Source organism: Saccostrea echinata, unplaced genomic scaffold (assembly GCF_033153115.1).
Source record: "Saccostrea echinata isolate AGI-Se365-2 ecotype Australia unplaced genomic scaffold, CSIRO_AGI_Sech_v1 ptg000045l, whole genome shotgun sequence".
In the NCBI taxonomy this organism is placed as follows: Eukaryota; Metazoa; Mollusca; class Bivalvia; order Ostreida; family Ostreidae; genus Saccostrea; species Saccostrea echinata.
Genome location: NW_026889794.1, coordinates 1847964 through 1874898, shown reverse-complemented (window position 1 = coordinate 1874898; position 26935 = coordinate 1847964). Strand labels below are relative to the sequence as shown.

At 33.2% G+C, this 26935-nt stretch overlaps 2 protein-coding genes across 4 annotated transcripts in view; one reads left to right on the top strand and one right to left on the bottom strand.

Annotated features, from left to right (window-relative positions):
- LOC133201752 (tubulin--tyrosine ligase-like protein 12) overlaps positions 1 to 26935 on the bottom strand; it is a 232685-nt gene that overhangs the window by 146409 nt on the left and 59341 nt on the right. The gene's annotated exons all lie outside the window — the stretch shown is intronic.
- The window catches only part of LOC133201746 (SAM and SH3 domain-containing protein 1-like), a 40607-nt gene continuing 13698 nt past the window's right edge, over positions 27 to 26935 (top strand). Inside the window, exons 1-8 of one of the 3 annotated variants that reach the window (XM_061337535.1) lie at positions 27 to 561; positions 6895 to 7038; positions 10711 to 10833; positions 12306 to 12364; positions 17323 to 17369; positions 20661 to 20693; positions 22015 to 22122; positions 22395 to 22498. In XM_061337535.1, the coding sequence (XP_061193519.1) occupies positions 103 to 561; positions 6895 to 7038; positions 10711 to 10833; positions 12306 to 12364; positions 17323 to 17369; positions 20661 to 20693; positions 22015 to 22122; positions 22395 to 22498 (1077 nt within the window). In that variant the 5' untranslated portion in view covers positions 27 to 102. The remainder of the gene's footprint in view (positions 562 to 6894; positions 7039 to 10710; positions 10834 to 12305; positions 12365 to 17322; positions 17370 to 20660; positions 20694 to 22014; positions 22123 to 22394; positions 22499 to 26935) is intronic. The other 2 variants (XM_061337537.1, XM_061337536.1) reach the window with 2 other exon arrangements.

Below are 26935 nucleotides of genomic sequence, written 5' to 3'. Positions count from 1 at the left end.
AGAGAGCGCAATGTGACTGTGAAACTTCATTCGATGTGACGTCTGTGTAGCGGACATGTGGTGTGTATCTTTTCGGAGGAATTAATTGGATGTGATTAAAAAATGACTGACAACATTATTGGAGACTGGTTGAAGTCAATCAGCTTGGAAATATATACAGAGGCATTCATTGACAATGGTTATGACGAGCTTGAAGTATGCAAACAAATCGGGAAACCTGATTTGGATGCAATTGGGGTAACAAATGAAGTTCACCGTCAAATAATTCTTCAGGCTGTGACCAAAATCAAAGAGGAGGGGGCGACCTCTGTGTACTTTACTCTAGAGACCTCAGATGTAGCTGTCATTGAACCAAATCTTTCTGAGAAGCAGGGACCCCCAAACCGACGGAACTCTACCAATGTTGAGGCGCAGAGAACCGCCTCCAGGATGTCTTGTGTGGGAGGGGGCGGACCGGAGGAGATGGTGACAATTTACCCCCGGGCACAGCTGAGAATGATTGTTAGGGATAAATTAGTACAGGATAATATAGACTTATTGAGTCCACCATACACTCGCAGAGTAAGTATATTTGCATTCGGGTTGGTCAAAGTTAAAATGACTTCTTTAAAAATCTGTAATTGTCCTCTTTGTTTAGCTAACATAGACAAAGCTGATGCATACATGTATTTACTTCTACCTTATCTTGAGACAAGGTGTTAATAACCTTATTATGTTTGACACAAATCATTTATTATCTGTTTTACAACTATTTGCTGCCCAAACCTGTTGACAGCTGAATAATACAATATTTTCATTTCACACTTCGTATTTTGCCCTCCAATAATCCCTGGGGGTCTTGCTGATATGTCAAATTAGAATCTACCTGTAAATTGACCTGAAAATGACCAATCTCTTATCAGTATAGATAATGCATGCACTAGTGGGTTATATAATGACTAATAGGTAGGATGACACAGTATTGTTACTTGTACATGATGAATCTTCTTCGGAAATGATTTAATCCCAATTTCATGTGGCTTCACCTGTGTAAATCAAGACACAAAAATTTGGAACAAGAATTTTTTCAATGATAAATTGGTAAAATACATCACAATTTCCTCAACTATTTCCATTCATAATGTTACCTGGGAGAATGCTTTTTTTTTTGTTGTGATCTGGTTCATGGTCGTATTGAATTGCAGTTTAAAGTGATCGTTGATGCATTGTGTGATGTCCCCTTTATCAAATCTCATTATTTTTATTAGGACTTAAAAGCTGTAGTTTTTGATATAATGTGTTAAAGCAAATTACATTTGTGATATAAATCTACATGTACCATACTAAGACCGTAATCGTAAATAAATGTATGCTAATCGAATTTCCATACCAGGATATTATTTGGCGGTCTAGAATTGTTCTTTATTTAAGTTATGATTTTGAGAGAGATGTATTTGCCATTCTTAACTGTTGAAAGAACAAATTTTATCTACATTCTAGATCAAAGAAAGCAGTAAAATTCTTAATTTAGGAGTGAAGTCATTAAAATTTTATGAAGAGGAAGGGTAAAAAAAGAATTATTAATTACAACAATTCTTGTGTAACACTGAATCTGGTAGAAATGTGACATTCAAGCTACCGGTACTTCTTTACAGTAGTACTTATACCCACTAAAACAAGCTATTTAACATTCAAGACCCTTTTTGTTTCATTTTGTTTAATCAGTGCGTTTTGAGACAGACTGGCTGCATATTGTGCAAATGAAAAATTAACGAAGAGACTGGGAGTAAACAAAAATACAAGTTCTCGTTGATCATCTTAAATGCATTTTAAGGAGAGTTTTCAATGGCTAATGGCGCCAGAATAAAGGAAAAGTTGTACTTGATGGGCCAAAAATATTTACTGACCCAACTTACAGTAGATGTTGAGTTTACATAGGTATATTTAGTGGGTATCTGGTAAACATTGTTGGTTTTAAATTGATACTGCATGACTTTCATACATGTCTGTGTAACAATTCTATGGCACTCAAGTTACACATTGGCGTGTTTGTTGAGTTGTATCTTTAATTGCATAGGTATTGATTAAATGAGTATTTCGAGGAATGAAAAAAAAAATTAGGAAGGATTTTGATGAGAATATTATGCAAATCCACTTATTCAGGAGAAGTGATTTTTATGGTTGCATGCTCAGTCTGGTGAACTGTTCATGATATTTTGATATCAGAATGAGAATTTACAGGATTTTTTGAAAGAAAAAAAAATCAATTTTTTATTGAGGAAAGAATTTCATAATGACTATGTTGATCTCTTCTTCTTTTTCATTGCTAGAAGTTTTGAAAAATTAATTTCACTTGAAACGGAAATGACAATTGGGCTGTCAAATGGCCCTGTTGTTTGTGGAATGATCGGTAGAACTTACAAGACTAGAGGTCATTATTATGACAGGTGCTTGTGGTGACCTTAATTAACACAGATGTATATCCCATTGCTGAACACACTTATCTTGATCATCAGTCAATGACAACATTATATTTATAGGTCAGATAATTTAATTACATGGGTAACCCAATGCAGATAAGATCAGGGGTAAAACACAAATAATTATGTGGCTTGAATCAGAGAGATGACTATAGCACTAGTATAGAACACTCTTCTTATCTCCAATTTCCACAAAACATTTTAAATTAAAACCACAAAACCATAGAAAATGTGAAGTATTTCTACCCAGTGAGTGGTATATACTCTTATGTATTGAAAAGTCAGTGTCTTCAAGGCTTCTCAGGGAATTTACTTGTGGAAGGAAAGTATTGTTGAAGTTTAAAAGCTGATAAATTTTAATCTTAACTCTTTGTGGTTCCCCACATTTAGTTCAAGAAGTCCGATTAAGTAAGCTCTCTTAAAATCTCGGTGCGGCTACTGACATACTTTACCTTTCTTCGAGGAGAAAGATATTTTCTTTTAAACTCTCGAGATTTATTCTTCAATGTGATTATTGTCAATATTAAGGCTACAGATAAATTTTGTCTTTGTTAGACCAATATTCAAGAAATTTCCCTTTAATGGCCCAAATGGTAAATTCAATTCATGGTCTGAACGAGGGAATAATCTGATAATTTGTGACAATATCCTGTGCTTCTCTCCCTACATCCTTTGAAGACAGTCCAAAGTCAATTTCATTTCTGGATACAAAGTTAATTTTTTAAACATAAAATCATGGAATTCACAGTCCAAAGTCAATTTCATTTCTGGATACAAAGTTAATTTTTTAAACATAAAATCATGGAAATCCCCTCCCAGACTGAGTCCACCGTAATACTTGCTGACTGGGATAGAGAACAATTTGAGATCAGCCATGCTGTTACATGCAGGGAATTAGGGGAGGTGTAATTAATTTTGGTGATGATTGATTAAACAATGAAAATAGCTGTGCCTGTCTAGTGTGTGTAGAAAATTCTGGGGCAGGTCCCAAGAGGGACTGAGTCTGGCAGAACCATCTTGAAGTTCCTCCATCATAAGCTCCACACTCAAAGCATCATTGGGTGTATGACAGGGTCCATGTGATGTGTATGTCCAATAAGGAGTATACTCCAGACAAAAATGAATTCTTTTAATTGTTGTACTTACAATATATAAAGCTTTTAATGGTCCATTCATAGATAATTGACTATTCCCTTTCTTTGACAAGAAAATTACTCTTAGAGATATATGAATCATTTATTCTAATTCAGAGAGTATACAGTAGATTTAAGTAAATATAAAACATTTCTTGGCAACATATGTCAATACAAACTGGTTAGAGGTGGTAACTGTATATATTGTATGAATAATATAAAGGGTTAAATTCATTTTTATTTCAGTAACACAGCAATAGGTGCAATAATTGTTCATATCCCATATGTATTGTATGACATTTTAACATCCCTGCTTGGATAGAAAATGTCATAAAGCACAAACTGATCCCTTTTTATCCTACCCACTGTGCACTATCTGTACATATGGATTTTCCTCATTGTTCAAAAAAAAAGAAGCTCAAACCAAGCCATGAATTCAAACTCGACCTAATTTTGTAAAGAGGACTAATCAGTTCAGGCATATTTCAGGTTGCAGAGTTTGTGATATTTCTGGCAAGTGTTGTGTATTAAAGTTCAGGACTTAAGCAGGGTTTCTGTCAGTGTCACGATTATAGAATGGCGAGAGTTGCTAATAAATTGGGGGGTCCTGATAATAATTGAATAGAGTGTTTGGGAGGGATTATACCTGTTAATGACTCACATGTAACAACATTAGTGATAGGTACAGGTATGTGTAGTGTTTTTATGTTTAGCTGATCCAGTGCTTGTGCACAGGATATTCAATTAAAGATGCCAAATTATGGGATTAATAATGTGGCATTTTGATACAGTTCAGGTCGAAAATATTGAGGCCAGTTGACACACAATTCATGGAACTTGATGAAATATGTGGTGGTTTATTAAATGTATTTTTTGGTTGACGCCCTCATTTTTTCCTGTCTGATGAGTTTTGATGACAGATGCCCATGTTGCCTGTATTTTTCCATAATCAACTAATCCAAGGATAATTTTTTGCAATTAATGCCAGGTTTGCTGTTAATTTGCCCCTCCCTTATGCTAATCACTAGATGAACCAATTCCTTCACATTTAGTGTACTATGTTAGGCATTGAAAACAAACTCTCTGGGGTCTTGCGGAAAAAATAGTCAATGCTATATTGACATTTCATATCTTTATCATAAAAAATGGACTTTTCAGGACAGCATGCAAGCAGATATTCTAGAATTGATTTTACATTACAGAGGTAAAATTGCCGGAGAGCGTGTTGATAAACATTCTAGGCAAGAGATATTATTATGTTGAAGAGGAAACTTTTCCAATAGATAAACTAAAAAACAATTGCAAAAATTGGAACATATTAGATGCTTTCTCAAGTGCTAGGTATGCAATTCAGATAGATTAGATGAAATTTTGCACTTTATTTGAACCTCCTTAGTCCTAGCTGACATGAAACATGTACATCTTGGGGATTGCCTCCGAAGAATGGCAGTGATAAACAGAGATCCCGTTAGACAGGTGCTGTAGCCTAATGCACTAAACATCCAGTCAGGTGGTTCTCAAAGTCTACAATCAAAATTATAAGGGGCAATTCTCTTTTCTGTATACATTCAGGTCACTTTAAATTTAGATTTTTTTTTTTTTTTGTAAATTAGGCTAGATATTTCTGTGATGGGAAATAATGAATTTGAACCTTCTATACCCACAAACCCCAAGTCTCTAGCTGAGTCAGCGTTGGAGCACAATCTTATGTGTGGCAGCATATCTCATTACGGTCCCTCCCAAACTACCTACCAGTACCTTTCAAATTATTTCCTCTCCCCCCAAAGTAAATCTGATTGATCTAAAGCATCTGTTGTGCTTATTTTCATGGATACTATGGTCATCTTTACTCTGTAGTGTTTCTAGAACCTATTAACCCCAACAAATTTCATGCAGGTTGGATGAGTCTGAACTAGGTTATCTCCCTTTGTTAATTAACACCCCTGGAAGAAACATATTTGTTCTATAAAGATCAAAGACGAAGTTAAGAGATAAACTTGATTTCCAATCCAAATTCTCTACAGTTCACAATATGACAAGGAGTGAGATGTTTTGGAACTGATATTGTTTCTGTTTTTACATGATTTTTGCTCGTATGAGGTGGGGGCAGAGGCAGTGGAATTATGGGGGCTTATCATTTTAGACAGTAGTATCAACAACAGAGTACAAGATAAAATAATTCTCAGACAAGATCATGATAAAGGCGTACAGCTGACACCACCAGCCTTAAGTCTAGCGCTCTCATTTTAAGCAGGTGTAAATCGGGCAAGTCTGTAGAAAAAAAGAAAAGGGTAACCGCCCATAAAAAATCCATTCAATGTAAAAAAAAAAAAAAAAATCCCATTTTCTTTGACGTTGAAAGATAAAGGGGATTAGAATAGCTGAGTGTACAAATAGAGCAGAATTACCCCATGGAAAAATCATTACAGGGTGAATAACTTTCCCCCCCACGAAATTGATGTCTTGATGTTGCATCAGGGATTATCTGTATCGATGTCATGTTTTTCATTCACTTGTAACTAAAAATATGCCCCTGATACAGAAAGTAATCAATGGCCATAAAACCATGTTGATGTTTTCCTCGTTTTCTCGTGTTGAAAAATTGCCCAGAAATTTCAGAGAGCTTGTTATGTCTTGAAAAGAGGAGGGAGAAAATGGGAGCTATGTTGGAGCCAGAGAAAGTAAATATGGCAACATTTGATTAGCGATTACACAATACCCTGTCCAACATCTTCAGTTAATGATAATTAGCTCTTGTAAATGTTAATTAGATTTTCCTGCTGTGCTTCTATTCAGTAGATCAGCAGCTATGCTAGCTTTTAGCCTTTTTATTATCATTGAACATCAAATCGGTCTTCATCAGATGAAACTCTATTATTTGCCATATACTTTGGGGATGGAGGTCTTGGCAAGTGAACAACTTGAAGTGTGATGGAATCTCTTGCTTGTTAGAAATATAAAAAAAAAAAGTATCCTGTTACGATGAAGAATATATAAAATGCTTATGTAAGAACTGTTGATTCATGCTCATAATAAACAAATGGTTATAGCTTGGAAAAAAAAGAAAGAGCTGCAAAACAAAAACCCCAAAAACATGCATAGTGTTTAAATGTGCATCATAAAAATAATTTTTGATGAAGACGTATTGATTTAAACTATAGAAAGAACATATTGCAAATCTTTATTTAGTTGCCTAGTAATACATAATTCATATATGAATTAAATGCCCTAAATTTTATGGTTATATAGTAGCTATATTAAATTCTTACTTCTGAAGTACATGTACAAACATTTTCTTTAAGGACTGGACGGCGTGCCACTCTAGTATGATGACCTTGGCTGCTAAGTACGCCATACAGTTGAGGACGCGTTCGTCTGACGTCGTCGAGAGATTAGAAGAACTAAGACAATGGGTGCTACAGAAGGACCTTCAGTCACACTACACTGTAAGTACAGGCAAACCTGGATATTTCAAACATGTCAGGAGATATCCAAGGGTTCAAGATATCAAGTGCAATTTCATAATACCGGTAGGACTCATTTCAAAAGATCATTAAGTATTTGACATATCCCTTTTATTTGACATATATCCCTGATATTTGACATATCCCTGGTATTTGATATACATGTACAGGTAGGGTGTTTGGGATAATGATGTTTCACTTCATTATGCCATTATGATCTTGGAGAAATCAACTTGCATATGCTGCAGTAAGAGCATGCCTAATTATAATGGCATGCTTCTTCCAGTCAGAAGAATGAATTATGTTAAATAAATATAAACATCATTATTCTACTGTTTTATTGATAACTGATTGGTAATTTGAGTACACCCTACTCCTACAATTGTTGCAAACGACCACATGGAATTTAAGTGAAAAATAAAAAGTCTCCCTATAGGCAACATTATTCAGTAATAATTGTAAAATTGTCCAAAAATTCAAATATTTTTTTGTATAGAAATAGTTAAGTTTTTGCAGTCAGTTTTATTATTAGAATGCATAAATACTTTGATCATTTATAGAAGTTTATAACAGATGACACACATGTTCCAAGAATGAACAAGTATGTTGATCATTTGTATAGAAATTCATGATGTGAAAGTATAAATTGTTAAGTTAAGATTGTGTTATTCTGTATATTTCCCAGACGATTTTGATAATTATTTATTTGATAAAAATTTATGAGAAATATACTGTTAATATGAAACCATCTGAGAATTTTCAGACTCGCAGACCTAAATGTTAATATAGGCACATGAAGAGTAAACAATTCCATGTTTTTAGATTTATTTGCCCACTTTATTTATTTGATGAAATCTATGATGAAATTGGTCTATCACTTGATAATCATTAACATACAGACTTCCACCTATCTCGGGATAAAATGCATGTGTCAGTGTAAAAAATGAATTAATTTAGACAGAGGAATCTGTGAAAACTGCTTACAGGCATTAGCATGGTGATGTTTTGTGTTTCTAGTGTGTATTATAGTTAAAACCAGCTCTGTTTATCTAGGTATCCATCTAGATGTTCTACTGTTTATTTTTCATTCATCCCCACAGTCTTTTTATCAGTCAGTTTGTTTCTCCCTCAAGGAAGTCTTCTCCCTTTATACTTGCAAAAGAAATCTTTGAAAATGTCTCTATAAAGGTGTACCTCAATTTGCCCTGACCTCTGACCTCTGACATGCACTTCTTTAGAATTTTTTTTTACTATACAAAGCATGAATATTTTGAAGTATTTTCTCAAACTTAATGTATGAAGTGATGATCTAATTAGATGTCTCTACTGTTCATGTTCATGTGAGAATAATGACATGAACCCTACATATTTTAGTTATGATCTATTGATTTTTATGTCTGTGGGTCCCGAATACTACAAATAAAGTGAGGACTTGCTTTTTCCATTCATGATTAACCACATAAAAGACCTATCTCTGATAGATTAGGGGGTATAGACTAGCTCGGACTGTCGAATATCAGCAGAATATTGATTTCCTGTATCTCAGACTTGTGGACACGCAGTCTCGTGTTGACGTCTTCTGGCTCATTGCATCACTGTAATGCTAACTTGAGGCTCCAAAGAGAACCAAATACTTTGTGGTCTGTAATAAAATATTGGGAGGATAATGAAAAATGAATGACATCGCGGCTTCCTACGTGTACTTGCTCTATCAGAACTACTCCTAAAGAAGTAAAGTTCAACTTGATAAAAATGATATCAATATCATGTGTCATTGAGTGTGTACTTTTGAATCAAAATTATATTTTTATTTCAACATATGAGCACTGATTAGAAAATTGTTCTTTGTGAAACATTGATGTGGTTTTGAAATATGAATTCATGCTTTTATCCACAAGCTGTTTTAAAACTTCAAGCTTGTGCAAATATAAATTGATACATTTTGGTCTAGAATTTCATTGAGTGAGGTGACACAAGCAAGCGAATGAAACAGTGCCCTCTTATCAGAATCAGAACTGTGGGACAATATGACAAATCTTAAAACTGAGTACTTTAGTTATCAATTATACAAATGTTTCCTTAAACGAATTCATAATCAGCTGCTTGCTAGAGATAAATTGTTTATTTATGAGACTTGTATTGCCCACCCTTTATCCATAGTAACAAGAGCTGGACGATATGATATTTATGTAGCAAAAATTACTGAAGACCACCCAACAACTCTGGGGATGTCGGGGAAAAAATATCATAATGTTGTTAGATCACAAAAGTCTAGAATATCATGTTCCACGTAATGGGGTGACTTTGATTACTAGTCAAATGATGAACTCATACTAAACATGAATTTTAGCAGGAAAAAAAATCCAAAAAGCCTTAGGGAATCTGTAGGAGAAGTAGAAATCATAGAGAGAAATGAAAGAGAATTGCAGATTTGATTCAAAGTTCAAGGCCGCTCTGTGGGTTGCAGAGGCTGTGTGGCCTAGTCTTTATGTTGGATTTGGAGGAAAATTGGACAGAAATCAGTGATTTATAGGCTCTTTGAGGGATGTCACATGTGCATAAGGGCAGATTTATTGCATCTTAAGAAGTGACTTAATTTGTAAAACAGACTCATTTGAGATGCAATTACCACCTATTACAAGCAGATGTTCAAGTTTTTGTGTGAAAAAATTTGCTAAGACAAATTTTTATGCTTTCTAATTAGTTCTTAAATTGGGGTGTAAATTATTAATTAATTTTGAAAATGATCAATAAACTTGAAAGGGAACAAAATTATAGAAGTAGGTTCAATGTGGACTGTTAGACAGGGATTAATGGGGTGTAGCTATGGCTTTGTGAAATTGAAATCGCTTGGTGTTGACGAGGTTATAACCTCCATAATGTCCACATTAACACCATGTTACTTAGCTTGAAAGAGGCAGAGAAGCACGGCAAAGAGCCATGAAATGGCCCCTTTCAATAGCCATTAAATTATCCACTGACAATTCAACTAGTTTTAAGCCCTAGAAGAATTTTACAACTACTACAAATTGGAATTCTCCCAAATCAAAGAGGCAGGTATATTTTAACACTTTTATGCAAATTAGGGCAGGTGATCAAGCATTCAGTGTTTCTTTATGGATGCATGGTCCACTTTTGATAAACATTAAGATTTTCTGTTAAATGAACCAGTCACTCTTGAGAAGAAACTTAAATCCCAGAGGCAGAAGTCAGGAGACTACTTTTTGACTGTGTACCTTAGGGTGAGAAGGTTTAAGTAGGGTAGGATTGTGATACATGGGCCTTAATAGCCCACACCTCTCTTCAGATGTGTAACTTCACCAGAGGCTGGCATACAGGGTTAGATTGCTTAGGTAGTTACAATGGTATCAGATGTATCAATAACACTCCATCCTACTCTATCTCGTCACCGTGTCTCCGTGGCCTTCAATTCAACCACGAAACCCTCTCCTATTAAACTGTTCACTTTGTTTGATTCAGCCTGCGAAATCCAGCCCCTTTAATTGTGGCATGCTGTGAAAATTATATTTACATTTTGCACATGGGCTTTTTCATCATGTCAATACATTGTTTGTATGTTTGTACCAAGTAAATGTTTCTCGTTTGTAGATTCCCTTGTGTTATATTCCCATGTTCTTTATTGTTTTGTTGCAGACGGTTCCCATCTCACCTGTGTCTTGTTCATCTGGGACCTCAAGTCCAGGGTGTCCAAATTTCCCCTCCCCTCACACACCCCTGCAGGCCAGCATACCCCCAGCTCTCCCTGACTGTCCCCCTGTAAGTATTGTATTGTATTGTAACCCACTGTATAGACATTATGTATGTTATGGTATCATATCATAGAGTTAGATCAAATTGTATCCTTATGGTATTGTAAATTGTCTTCTCTGTGAGCATATATATACACCTGTGTCTCATTTTACATCCTTTGCTTGAATGATACCTGAAATATATATCATATACATTACAAAAGGCAGTATGATTTATATATATTTTTTTCCTTATGTACTGTGCATCAGTTACATCTGAGGATGAGTATGTCAGATGTACTGTAATTCTCTTGTCCTAGAAGCATCTACAAGATAATCAAACAAAAATATAATTTCTCAAATAAAATTTGAAGTTTGTGTCTAATCTGAAGTTCAGTTTTAACTCTTTCAACACTGAGTAACTTTTATCATCCAAGCCCTGGTACACTGAGTAACTTGGGCCATCACTGAACACTTCACCTTCCATCACAAAAAATACAATAACTTCTTTATTTCTTTGAATATTTTAATAAATGACACATTATTAGAAAGGTGAGACATTTCTCTTTTAAATGATATCAAATTTATATATATTCAAAATTATTTAGCAAGTCAAAAGCACTAATAAAAATAATACTTATGTTTTATAACTGATCTTATGTAATATTTTGATAAATTTGCTACTATGAAGTTTCAAAATCGCTCATGTTCTTTCCAACGTTCAAAAGAGAAATCATTTCCAAGTAAAATGATATGCAACATGTCAGAATTTATTGAAAAATAAGTCCATAATAATAAATAAATAAAATGTGGTGTTTTGGGACATCGGGAGAAGTCTGGGGCGTCGAAAACATCCTCTGTTTCAGAGCCTTTAAAGTCCGATTCCAAGTCAAGTTTCTCCGACAAGATTTCTCAACATTGTTAAAAACTCATATTTTTGTTGTCTAAAAACATGTATAATGTCTAATTCCCCGATTTTATTAAAGTTTTCATCGCCAGAAAGATCGGGCATTTTGTTGTTAACCGCCATTTTGCTTTCTTCTTCGTTTTCTTTAAGATTCATCTAATTTTCCTTATTTTTCCGTGATTTTCGCCATGTGGTCCGCCATATTTGTCAACGGATGTTTATATTCATCTACCCATAATTCATAGCGAAAGTTCTTGCACAGAGAATACTTTCTATTTCTAAGAATAAACATTAACTTTCAGTTTTGTGTCTGAGACCGATGAATCGGTCTACCGTGTTCCAAGACGAAATTTTATCAGACCGATGTATCGGTCTTCAGTGTTGAAAGGGTTAAGCAGTTGAATATTGAGCTGCAATGTCTGGATCTCAGATTATCTCATTTACATTTCATCCTAAAAGTGACATTTTCATGATTTTTATGAAGTCATCTTTGCTATGGATATATCAATAATCATTCTAATGCTAGTGTAAAAGTTGAATTGATAATAGAATATATCCTGTGTGTAAATTGCTGATGTCTTTTTATATTGCAGCCTGCTACGAGTCATTTAGATGGTGACCGACTGGGAAAACTCCACACCTTTCATTCCAGGTGAGAATTTTTTTTTGTATTTTGTTGGCATTGCATTTCACAAAAGTCTTTGTCGTGTGCTATGGCAAATCTCCCTTTGTGTCTTACAAATGTCACCTGATGCTGATGAAGTATTTCTCCCCTGTAGACACATCCAGCATATATTCTAAATGATGTCTTGATTTGTTTAAAGTGCACATCTTATTCTTACTTCTCCCAAAAGATTACCTATTATATTTCTTACCTTAAACATTTAAAAGTCACTTTTTAGATAAGGAGATGATTTATAATCGATTTGAACCATGTCCCTGGTATTGTAAGTTCTGCATGCATTAAGATCAAACTTTTGCATTGGAAAACCCTTTAAATTTCCTGCTTGTATTGTAAGGGTGGGAAAACTAAATAGATGCATTGTAAGATAACACCATTAAAAATTCTTACTAAGGTATTGAACCAAAGAAAAGTTTAAAATACATGGATCAATTCTTTTTCAAAGTAGGAGTATGGACGTTGTTAGGTTATTAATTCACAAACTTTTATTTTTTGATTTTAAAATATTTCATGGGAGTGCTCATAACATCAAAAAGAATTATTTAATGGTTGATAGATTGATTTTCTATGCAGTGTACTTGATTCATTTACTTACTAAATACTTTTAATTATAATGGGTCATTGGTAAAATATTCGACCTTCATGGTGTATTAAAAGAGCTCTTCAGAGCTTACAATTATTTCTTGTAAATTACAAGGAAAGAAGATAAAGCTTTCTACCAAGAAATTCACTTTTATTGCGTGACAAAGTCTTTTTGATCTAATTTTTCCATGTAAAGGCTTTCTTTAGAGTAACGTTGCTTGCACAACCTTATTGTAAATCTGAACAGATAAGACAAATGATGAAAGCATGCAATAGGAGATCTCTCAAATTGCCAAATTGTGTAATAGTACCTTTGTCATAAATTATTTTCATGGCTGTGTGACACAAGTCATCATTACTTCTGTGTTGCCTGGTCTCAGACATGTATGAAGATAGGGATTTAAACCATTCAAAGCAAATGAAAAGAGTTTACTTTCTCATCGGATCAGTTCAATACAATTTATTTTTCATGCACACCAGATTTACTGTAGCATTGATGGTAGTGAATTATCTTTATGCATTTATACTCTATTTGGCAGTCTCTTTTTTTTTTTTTTTACTTCAAAGCTTTAAAAAAACTGCATTGACCTTTTCATTGAATAATTATCACAGAACATATGAATAATGTTTGAAGGTTAAGAATGGAATGTCTTTACAAATAAAATATATAGCAGATTTAAGACTAATTAACATGCCTGATTTTTTCTTATTTATAGAAAAAATATGGATGTTACTTTTGCATTATATATGCTTTTTTTGCCCATATAATTTACATTTCAGAAATCTTATTCATGCAGATAACAAATGTGGTATAGTGCATAAGTAAATGATAAAGATTGTCAGTGGTGAGAGGAATTTGTCCTTATCAGTTTATCATTATGCAGTATCATTATAAGTGTTAAATAATTTCCAGGCATCATTGGCCTACTCCAGGGTTGTTCTCTTCTGACAATGTTATCTATATTGACATGAAGATAAATCTGATAATGTGAGCCTAAGGTGACAATCCACTCAGATCAATGTATAACCCATACAGTTCGTACCCAGGCTTGTTATTTTGATATCCATCTTATCTAGATACAAGGCTAATTCTGGAAACACATTTCTTAACATGCAACACCAGACCTACACAGTAAAGCAAGAGGTGGAGATTCGTATGACAGCTTGATGAATGGTTTTAATAGGAATGAAAAAACCACTTTGATCTTTGATGCATGTGTATATAAAGTCACAGACCATTTAGAAATAAAACTTTATTTTATTTTATTCTACAACACATGTATTGATAAATTTTAAGTGGCATGTGTAAATGAAAATTTTAATGAATAATTTGTTAAATAACTGGATACAAGCATCATTAACTTTAAAATGCAATTATTATGATGTCTTTAAAAATCCAGACAGGCAAAGCAAGTGTTTTTCTCTATTATATGGGTGAAAGCAAAATTAAGATAGACGTTGCAAAGTAGTGATAACTGCTTTTTCATGTTTTTGTCAAGTGGATCTTTGGGACCTCAGATTTTGTGTGTTTTCAAGAGCAGATCAATGATTAGGGTGTGAATCCACTTGTCTTGAGAGTATGTAAATTCTCCATCAAGTGCAGACATCATTTCTACATTCTAAAATGGGTGTTAAGTGTTTTCATTTTCTTCCATTATGTAGAAAGACTACAGATGCATCATTAAGATTAGTACTGTAATGAGCCAAAGTACTCCATATATAAAGTGTCAAAAATGTAATATGTTCACAGGTGACCTATTTTTGTGCTTCTAGATCTTGCAGATTTACGGTCTTTATTGCCTCATTTTTCAGTTTGACTTACTTGAAGAAAATATATTATAAACTGCTACGATCAGGAGAAATTTAAGTGGTCTTCAGGCATTTTAATGAGAGTATATAAGTCTATGGAATTTGGTTAGCCCCCCCCCCCCCATTCCCCAGTGTTTATGTGTGCATTCCATATCAGTCAAATTGTAGAAAAATATTTCTTTTATCAGGATAAACTGCTTTTTCTATTTTCTTTATATCTTATAGATGAAAAGAAAAGAGGTTTTGACTACTTTTTTCTCTGGCATTTAAATGTTTTGCCAGTGATAATTGTAATTGCTCGTAAATTTACTTTTCATTTATAGAGAATAAATCACAGATTCTGGTTGTGTGCTGGCCCGTTAAGTCCTGGAGGGGTATTAGACTGTACCTATATCTATTGTCATTTGAGGGGAAGGATTACGATCTATCACCAAGCACAATACAGGTCTAATGGGACTAATCAGTGTAGGTTGCTGGGGGATATTTGGATTTCGGAACTGTAGTTTTGACAGCTCTTCATTCTTTTTTTCAATTAATCAGGTGATGTCTGGCATTTGTATAAAGTGCTAAGGGCATTAAAAACTTGAATGCTGGCATAAAGAACTTATTTTATCTACGTCTTTTGAAATGTTAAAGGAAACTTGATTGGTGGTATTTATTTTTCAGTGTGTAAACTCGATGATGATTGTTGACCAAAGTCTTAATCATTGCAATAAAAATCCCTTGGGGTGAGACACTAGTTGCAGCTTTATTGAGTACACCACTTTACAACTAAAAAAAAAGTTATCTTAGTAATCTGGACATAAGATTAATTTTTTTTCTATTTTCATTTTCATGGCATCCATTTGAATAGTAAATACCCATGCTCTTTTGTTAAGTAACTTAATGTGTCCAGAATCTTGAGAGAGTCAGCTATGTAAATGAATGAACAGCCAGGCTGTAGTACTGCAGAGGTATGCAAATCAAAGGGCCCAAATTCTCTCTAAGATGTAAGTTCAATGTGAAGTTAGTAGAAGCTAATTTAACGTCAAACGTCCTTGTTGAGCCTGAGGTAGCAGCTGATGTTGACAAACGGTATTACAGGAAAAATCTGTTACCTTATTGCTTTGTTTGATGGTTTGGACCACTGGTCACTGAGTGGTTTGTACAGTTCTATAATCCACTTAGGGATGACATGCACACACACTTGTTTCAGCTTTAAAAGTCATCTGTAAACTTCGCTCTGAGTCACTAATTGCAGGTACCCAAATTAATGGACAATAGAGATTATGGGAGGTAGACAACTGATTGTTTGCATACTCTGAAATATGTCCAGATGGTGGAGTAAAGAAATTGTGTAAATGGGTAAACTAAAAAAGGAAAAACAGTTGATTCGCAGTAAAAATTTGTGAATAAATATGTCAGTATTCACGTAAATATTTGAGGAACACATTTTATGTGTGCAGGTGGTGTGGTGTATTCTAATAATGGTTGAATACCTTTATTTGCTTTTTCACCATAGCAGATAAAAGAGAATTTATTTTTTCTCTGATGCTGAAAAATACATTAAGACCATAGGAACATGTGTAAATCAGAGCTGGGGTGTAAATTTGTGGAGGGTGACAGATTATCTGCTAGGAAGTCCATGAATATTTGATGTCAGCTGTCAAGTATATCTGTCAAAGATGTCTCCTCAGATCCTTGATTCCATCTGCCTGGCAATGACCTTATCAGCATCTGACCCTGGCTGCAGGCCATTTCAGGAGGGCAAGGGCTCTGATTGGCTGTTGCCATGGAAGTAAGCTACCAATGATGGCAAAAATTGAAATGACATCATAGTGCAATTAATTAATCATTTGTGTTCTGCTGGATCACCTATCACTATTGATTCCCAACAAAAAAGTTGATCTGGGTTCATAAAAAAGGGAATAATTTGAATGTAAAAGAAAATTTATGATACAGTAGAGATTTTGCCTTTGTAAAAGGGGGAGCAGTTTTGGGATGTGATTGTTGGGACAGATAGGGGTGGATTTATAGTTGTTTTATTGTTGTGTGTGATTTCTGTCATAGTTTAATGATACCAGGAGCCATAGATAAAACTGTTTGGCTGTCAAACTCAGAGTCTTTTATTATTCCCAATGGAGGCAAAATGCAAATAAGGATGCCAGCAGTAGCAAAAAATTTCCTCATAGATTGTAGGCCATGGACATCTATTCACCTCTATTTCAAATTGAGAGTTGACTCAAAAGAAAATAATATCTGCAGCATCTTACACATGATCATCATACTTTTTAAACAAGACAAAAATAAAGAATGACTTTATTTAACCTATGTAGTTTTACTGTTCAGATGAGTTTTAATGAGTGTTTATTGCTATTTTCTTGTCCATTTTATCTCCTTTCATTGGTTTTGTAAGTTATTGAGGTTGAGGGGAGGGGGTTTGGGATTGTTGTTTTTTTATTCATTTGTTATTGATTAAGACAAGCTAACATTTAGTCTTATACTTGTCTTAATTGAAGTTTTTGAAAAAATTTTAATTTTTGCTGTTTTTCTTTCAGGCAAGACACCAATTTGTACCAGTCTAACTACATGACTGTTGGTTCTGGTAAGTCAATACTTAACCAGATTTTTTAATTAATCACAGCTTCTTAAAAATGCCTGTTGTGAGAGATTCTCAAAATATGCATGCAGTTGTTGCAGAAAAGTCTTAAGGTACCAGTACCTTATAACCTGTTTTTAGATGTGCAGTTGGGTTGGGATAATTAATGTTTCATCCTCGGCAACTGTTGCATGTTTCTTTTTTGGTTGATGCCACTTTCCATAATTGTCCGACATTACATCTCTCCCCCTGCCTGGAAGAAAAACAAAGAAAGAAGTTTATTGCTTTTTTAATGATCAAAGATTTTGCATTTTTGCAATACCTTATGATAAATGTTAGCTGATACACCACTTCTATGCATTAGAAAGTCCTAAAATACCACTATTAAGTCAATTGAAAGGCTTCGGAATTCATGGCAATAAAGTTTGAAGATATATTGTACTTTAAAGTGTAAAGAAATGTAAAAGAAAATCCTAACTTATCTTTCAGTGTAGCTAGAACTTTGAAGGGCCTGAAATGATTTCTGTATGCTGTGAAGTGACGCAGTACATTATTAGCATTAATTAAAGCTTTATGAATCGATAAAATGAATTTAAACCAAAATTTGTCCGAATTCTTGTTAGTGTATGAAAATTGGCAATTGTAAATCAAACAGAAAAAGGAATTCATGGCAAGATTAACAGATTTTTTTTTGTATGATCTATTATTGATTTTAAGACAGCTTGCATGCTACAGTGTAGAATTAATTGGTTATACAAGTTATTAAAGATTCTTTCTCCTCCAATATTAAAGGCAAGTTTTGTCACGAGAACATTAAATTTTTTCACAAATTATCAATAGCTTGAAAATTCTCTCATTTAGAACCCAATGTATCTTTTGTCTTCCAACATTTCAAATAGAAGCATGTTATGGAAAATTTTAATGAAAATGATGGATTCTAATTTGTCATTGTTATACTTGTAATCTCATAAAAATGGACTATCCTGTTTCAAAATTGCAAATAATCATTATTATGATTGCCAGTAACATTCTTCTTAGGTTTGTTCTCATGTATAGAGCATTAGGTTTGAATCTATACATGTTCATTATTTGATGGTTCCTTGCATAAAAGACCAAAAGAATTAAATAATACATTCTCCAAAAAAATGCAAATAAATCTCCATCATATAAAGGGAGCCAAAAAAAAAGACCTCTAGAGTTTTCATTAGATCAATAATTTATGGATCCTTGTAAGTTGTATGCCTTTAACTGCTCTTGAAGGCCACTTTATCTGTTGTGTGAAGAGGAAGTGATGTTTTTTGCTAATCAGTTTTTTCATCCATAAGTTCTCTAAATAGCATGCTAATGATTGGGAAAATGAATGGACTACCATAATATCATAGATGTTTAGTGGTGTGCCGTAGGATACGTTGTAGAATACTCAACATACAATATCGAGATAATGTAACGCCATTGAACGTGTGTTGTTAGGATGAAGTTCTGATAAAGAACTAAGAGTGTGTCGGCCCCTGTCTGCCTTTAGCCAGTCTCAGACACTTCCATCCATTTACTCCAGAAATAATATTGATACAGAATTTTTAATAAACAAGTGCCCCCTCTTCTCTCTCCATCTGTCTAACAAAACTGTTGAATGGCAAAAACAGCCTTTAGATCAATACATCTCCACTTGTTTGGAGGACCTTCTCTGTTTAACCAAACACTTCATTTTGGGAGACTGTTCCTTCATCTTTTTTTCTGAAATCTTGATTCTTATTTGTTTTAGAGTCTCAAAGTGACTTCAGCAATAAAAAGTTCTCAGGCCATTGTTTGTTTTGTCTGTCACATATGAGTATAAGATACGGCTTCCTGGGTACTTCACTGTCAAGTGTTTTGGTAAAAAGCATTGTTTTATTTTGAACAGGTTAGTTGATTGCCATGGAAACCAAATATAGACTAAAAGTAAATCAATAGGTTAGTCGCACTGATAAGATTTCATGACTCTAAAGACCAACGCTTTGCATTTTCGAATTCATTAGGTATTCTCTTTATCGTGTATATATCCAACAAATTATATGGTGTTTCTTACAAATTTCATATGTGACAGACAAATTCTTTCTAAGAATTTGTGGTCTTTAACATGTCTAATGTTAAGAACATTATAGATCTTTATAGCAATTTTGTTCATTTGAACATTTTTAGGAGATGCCAGTCTTCAAATGTGGGGGGAATTTCTATTTGATTGAGAGAAACTGTTCCTTATCGATTCAACCCTGTGTTTCAAAACATTATGTGTAAAATCCAACATTTCTATGATTTTTCATTTCTGTACGTTATGAGTTAGGATACAGAGACTTTTGTCATGGGAAATGAGTCTTCTGTAGCAGTAGACACATGAAACATGAGAAATTCTGATACTCTCCCAGCCCAGGCTGATTAACTGTCAGCTTTACTAACAGAGTGTGGTCACTATGTTACCCTCCATGGAACAAGCAGTCCAGAAATCAATGGCCATCTAATTGGGAACATGGAAGGCTATAGACCCAATAATACCAGTACAGTCATGATGCCAAAACTGTCTCCCTGTAGGAGTTTGTATAGGAGGAGATTCATGTACACCATTTCTTTATAAGAATTATGTGGTGTAGAATATTAAAACAGTATTTTTTTTCTTTGTTTGTCTCTGCAGATTTTGAAAAAAAGTCTGCCAAAAGATTCATAGATAGCTGAATTGCATAGAAGTAAATATGATCATGCTACTATTTGGTGGCTTATATAAGTACAGTGAAACCTGTTGATTCCTTATATGATTATAGTGAAAAACCCTCTTATCCATTACCAAAAAAAGGTCATATACAGTCATTACAATTCTCACTATGACCCAGTAGATTTGCAGACACCTACATTATTAAGAATCTGATAATATCAAATGTCTCAAATGAAGAATATGTTCAGGATATGACCTTTGAATTGTCTTTTATTAAATGGTACAAGAAAATAAGTGACTTGTTGAATTTGACAAAAGCAGGATTCTTTTTAATACCTTGTGATATATGCCTTTCATATTAATTTCATTACTAATATATCTTTTTTTTTTCTTTCTTTTTTTAATTTTTTTTTTTTAAAAAGAAGACATTTAATATATAATTTTCAATCATGAATGTTGCTCTATTCTTAAACACAGCTGTATTTAATTGGTGAAAGTTTGTATGTTTTCACATTGCATGTAGATGTATGTATTTCTTTTCTTCTTTTTTTTTAAATTTAAGTTCAATTTTTGTAACTTCTATGGTGACATGATAAATTTTTTTTCCTCAACAGGTTTTTGTTGTATACCAATAACATCAAGTAGAGGTAGATTAATGCATGGTTTATGATCTTGCTCGCCTAGATTAGATAACTTGCAACTTCTAAGTGAAATAAATATTCTATTACTTTGCATGTAGTCTATGAATGTATTAATGGAAATACACTTTTATTATTAATGCCTGTATTTCTTTTTTACTGGATGAAGATATCATATATTTTACAGTCAACCTTTTCATGTTTTTATTGATGAAAACTTGTAGTAATAAAAATATTTGTAGATAATGTCTATTTGTCATGCAATTTTGACAATTTTTAACCAATTTTAATAAAGCATAACTTAAGAACTACCAGTATTAAATTTCCTATGTTTCTAAATTTAAAGTTTGACTGTGTAAAATTGTATACACACATATATACATATTACATGTAATAGCAGCAAATACTAATATTTCTTCTATTTGCATGTGCCTTTAGCAAAATTTTATTCCATAATCTTTCAGAGAGTAGAACTTTTAATTACAGAAATATGCCTTCTTTCATCAAATGTACTGCAAAGTTTGACTGTTCTGCTTGCATCAAGTGTTGAAATGTTGTGTAAAACTAGAATAAAACTGTTGACTATACCATTAAGAGATACTGGAGTTATTTAGATGTGACTAATTAGTTACTACAGCCTTTCAGAATTATCACAGTGAATGCTTTTACATTACGACAGGTTGACAGCTTCCACCGAGAGTGACAATATGATACTTGTTTATCTTGTAGCTAACTCTGATATATGTCGCACGTTTTCACCATTCAAACACCCTCCACTCCTCAGGAGCTGTTAAGGTTACGTTTTAATGTAACATTTAATCCAGTTAAACTTAATGTAGCTCCTTTAAACAGAACCCTGGGATGTGTGGACAATCAGTTCTTGACAGGTTCTAACTACAGTTTTAGCATTGTCTATTTGATTTTCTAGCAACAGTTGACAGAGGAGAGTGTTTGATTGGGTATTCTGAGGACTTAAATTACTCTTTAATTCTGCTTCTTGCTTTTCTGAAAGTGTTGACTTTTCATGTCTTTAGAGAGCTTTAATTTGGAAGAGCTTGATATTAATCATTCAAAAGAAGTGAAATTTTCTTCATTAAGATCATGTTTTTCAAGTTTCTTTTTATTTTTAGTGACAAATTTTGAGGCTGAGATTTCCTTTTATCCCTATAGTACTTCTGTTGCTTATTTGAAGTAAAGCAAAGTTTTAATGTCAGTCTTTCAAAAAAGAAAAAAAATAGAAATTTGATCAAATGTAAATAGGAGAACTTGTGCAAATAAAACTAAGACTGAAGACACTTGTAGATAATGATTAATTCTAATGTCATTTCAGATGGGCAAGAGGGAGACAAGATAAAGAAAACTTCATCTCTGGGGAGATTTTTTAGGAATATGGGCATCAGGCGATCAGGGAAGAAAAACCAGTATAAACCTCATGATGGTAATACCAGTATTTTGATTATCCTTATAGACTTTTAAACACTTTTGCTGAAAGAATTCAACATAAATTTTCCTATACTCCAAACATTAAAGACTTTAGAGTCCTCATAATGTTTACAAGAAGTGTGGGAAATAAAAGTTAGATGAATAGTAAAAGCCATAAATGTAACTGTATTTTAGAATTTATGAGCTCTGGCTGAAATGAGAAGATAAATGGTGAGCTGAAATTTTATTGCTGATAAACTTATAATCCAGTTAATCTGTTAATTACAGGAGATTTATGTGCTACAGATATGACCATGAGTGATGAAGACAGGAAGGCATTGATGATCATGGTTAAAGATGGAACTTTGACAACAGAACAGGCCATGGCCATGGTGAGTTTTTACCATATGATTTTCTTCTCCAGTGTCTGCAGCAATCCAATTGTTGTGAAATTAACATGAAACCACTTTGTATTTACATTAACATTTCATGAACATTTAGAACTCTGCTTCCTCTATTTATATTTCTATTGCAAATTTTAATTTGACTTTTAGTTGCAATTTTTAATTTTTCAAATATTTTTAAATCAGATTTTACATAATTTTATGTCTTTAAATCATTGACACATTGTACCACTAACTACAGTTGTTATTTAAAAAACAACAACACGCACACACATTTTATGCTATGCATTTATTGTAAACACCCCCCCCCCCCCCCCCCAACTTTAGTTACTCTGACTGTGTTGTAAATTAAGAGTCAGACTTTGGTTCATTGTTGATTCAGTTAAAAGGCTGCAATATTCCTTGGAAACTATATATTTCTCTATCTCAATTTGGCTTCTTCACCCTAAGTGAAGAAAAAGGTCTATATGAATGCTGACTAATACATTTTTCTGTCTCTTGATTGAAACATGACACCAGAAAGGAAAACATTTAATGCACACATTTTTGGATTTTATAAGGAGGGTATAAAATTTATCATTGTAGCAACAGATTGCTTTTCTCTTGGGATACTATAAGTTGTCAATATAACCCTTGTCTTCAAATGGAATCTTTTTGAGTTATGAGAGTGTTGACAAAGAAATGAAGATACATAAACAAGAAAGATACAGAATAAAAGACGAATGTTTTTGAAACAGCTGTGAGTTGAGGTTGAGGGCATTAAATGTTCAGAAGCTTGAAGTAGACAATAAAAAATCCAGACATTAGTCTACTGGAAATTCTGAGTCATGTGTCACCCTCGGTAACATTTAGTACATAAATCAGACAAAGTGAACTCCGTCAAAAAATAGAAATGTCATTTACTCTGGAAGGGACCCTGAGATCGAGATTCAGACTCGGTGTCCGTTAATAATGCCGAGTACATAAATCCTGGCAGACCATAGATTACTCAAAGTGTTTGTGGGATTAAGAATTGGAGAATTCTCATCAGGGTATTGGCAGACAGCCTTGTTTGGATTGAGATGATTTTCTAAGTTCTATAAATGTGGGGTGTGGGAATTAAAGGATTTCCATATATAACTACATTTGACATGATATCAAAATCTTTTGAATTAGTACAAACATATATTGACTCTTGTGTCCTGGGAAAAAAAAAGAGCAAATCAAAACCAAAGAAGAGTACAGATAATAATAGAAAGTTTAAATGAAACTTTTTCATTATCTGAAGTAAAAAAAATAAAATAAAGAGTTAGGTTTTTCTTTTAATAAAACATAAAGTCATAACAAACAACTGGCCTCCTGGGAGTTATAAAGACTGGTGTCACATGTTCTGCCAATCTAATCAGGTCTACTTTGAGTTTAGTTGTTTGATGTTGAACACCGAATCCAAATATTAATTAAATTTAAGTGTTTCCTGCCTTTTTGAAATAAACAATTACATTCTGTATTTTAAAAAAAGGAACAAAGAAAGTCAACAGACTCTTTTTCAAAAGGGAGCCATTATTCCTTGCCAGTTGTTAATAATGGAAATTGTGTCAGCTGTGGTTTATGAATGGGGGAAAAACTGGCCTTGAGGGATGTGTTATGATATTATGTGACATGTTGCTAATATGTTATTTTGAAAAATGTTGTCTACAGGATGTAAACAATGGTAGGGTAAATGTCTGATAACTATATACACTCTTGACATTCATTTTTTGTGGGAAATGAATTAAATTGGTCCAAGTAATAATGTTTTTTAAGTCCTTTGTATTTGAAGTGGGAGGAAAAAAAGGTAATTATAAAAATTCCTTACAAGAAAAGATGTGCAATGATATTAAAACTTGAAGAACTTTTCCCATTAGAAATGTTTAAATTCTTTATGTCCTGTCTGATTCCACATCAAACCTTAGCATATCTTGACATTAAACACTTGTACTACATAAAAAAAATGTGCAAAAACAAGTGTTACACTGGTAAAATGGCCCGATCCGACTTAACCCTCTTTATGTCTTGCTATGCAGCCATTTGTTTCTAGGTTTTATTGTTGCCCCCTATTTTCTTCTCTCAGATTTTTTGTGTTTTTTGCTCGATAGTTCACTGTAGGAATGGCATTCTCCTCCTCAGTGGCACCCATATGTTTTGTATCATTTTTGTTATTTAGATACTAACAATTTGTGTGTTGTAAATTTGCTTAGTAATAAATGGTTGAAATACATCTAGTGGTCACGAGTTGTTTCAGAGAGGGAAAAAGATGAAACTGATTAAACATTTTCTTAAATAGTGGAAGGAAATTTTTGTATTCATAAATATATGTATGCAATATGGATTTTTAATCAAAATTTTACTTAAACATGTACATACAGAGTTAATTAGACAATTAAAGTAGCATTTAAATAGCAGAGGAGAGAAATGTTACATTCATATTCTATACAATTATTTACCCTTAAAATTTACATTTCTTGGTAATGTCTGTTGAATGTCAGATCCATAATCATGTCAGAAATAATTTTCATTTGTTACTCTAGTGAGTTAATCATTATCTGTTATCTTAGAGCATCATGCAAACTTATCTGTCAAAACTGATTATTTTCTCATTTTGTTATATTTTTCCAAGGATCTTAAATGCACACTGTCAAGATTTGTATCTATAAGAAGTTTTCCAGAGAGTTTTATATTAATTTTGTATAATGTGTATAGACTTTTACTATTTTTTCATTAGGATTAATCTTTTTTGTAATGATTTTTTTTAAGCCTATGTTTTGCAAGGTCAAACAAGTCAATCATGATTTCATGCATGGTAAAAGAAGATATCTTGTGAAATTTGTTGAAATTTTATTTATTTCCATACTTTCGACAACAAAAAGTAAAAAATTTGAGTGAAAGCATATGAAACTAAGATAAGAAGTTTGCAACATCTTGTAGCACCTGTGCTTGTTAGTAATGAAGAATGCAGGTTTTTCTTGTGATGCGTAAGACAGCATGCTTTTAAGAGTTCCAGGGATTGGTAATAGAAGAAATAGAAGAATTTATGGACTAAGAATGATAGGATAAATTAATTAAGCTTCCTTCCTGTCTAAATATAAACCAAGTCATGACTTCTTTTGATTTGGTCTAAACATTTTGATGAATGGCTCAGCACTTAGGACCTCAATATCCTGTTTTTGTTTTTTTTTTTCACCCCCCACATTCATGTTAACGCAGAGTTATTCATTTAACCTTAAAAAATGTTCAGGATTTCTTTATGCTAAGGATGTGAACTTTTGTTTTTGTTTTGTTTTTCTCACTGCATGTCTAGGTTTGTCTTTGATTGGGAAAAAAGTAAGAAAAGTCTGAGTAGTTTTTAATTGTGCTGCATAACTTTCATTACTTCAAATTTGAAGAAAAAAAAGTTGATCCATCTCCTCTTGTCTTTCTGTTCATTATTTCTTTGGGAAAAAAAAATCTATGAACATGCAAATTCAAGTCCGATACATAAATAGCATTTCAAAATGATATTGTGTAAGTTTTTTGGCTTGCAACATTCGAAGTACCTTGTCTATGGCTTTACAACCACAAAAATTATTGAATACACATTGTGAGAAGTTCCCAGACAGTCTACTTCATTGAAGGTAATTTCACTGTTGTTATTTTTCTGATTGATAAAACCACAAGCATACCTACATGTATGTGTGGTTTAATTTGATGAAAGATTTGAGAAAAGGTGTAGTCATAACTGAACCCTGTGACTTAGTTGTCTGATTCAGACCATGAATTATCAGACCTCCGATTTAGAGGGGATTAAGAGCAGGTGCCCTTTGTGAAAATCGGCATGATCATGCCACTATTTATATACTGACCATGATACTGTACCAATATTGAATTAAAGAAGAATACCTGCTTATCCCTTATGCAAATACCACAGGGATTGGAAAAAATAGAATTTACTTGGAAACATACACAAGAAAGACTCTAATTGTCTTATTTATATAAAGTGTATATTATATTCTAGATGAACAGGTATACAGGTAGATTTTAAGTACATACGGTATCTTAGATAAGGAATGATTTTTCACTATTTACAAACAGAAGGTGCCCTGGGTGATGACAAAATTAAAAAAAAAAAAATTTCGACACCTGCTGTCGGGGGCATGTGTAAATGCTTACTTAGTGATCAAGGAACAGGGAGAGGAACTATTTGGACAAAATAATTGGGAGGGTAAAATACAGAAGCAAATACATGTACCGGCCGGTATATTCAAAATCTGATGTCCCTTCTGAATTAAAGTTGTTTGACACACTGGAGTTGATTACTTTCATTAATTTATGTAACTGGGGAAGTCATTTTTCATAAGAATAAAAAAAAATAATGCTATATGAGTAGGAAATGCTAATTATCAAAAAATTATTCAGTAAAAAAAAAAAAAG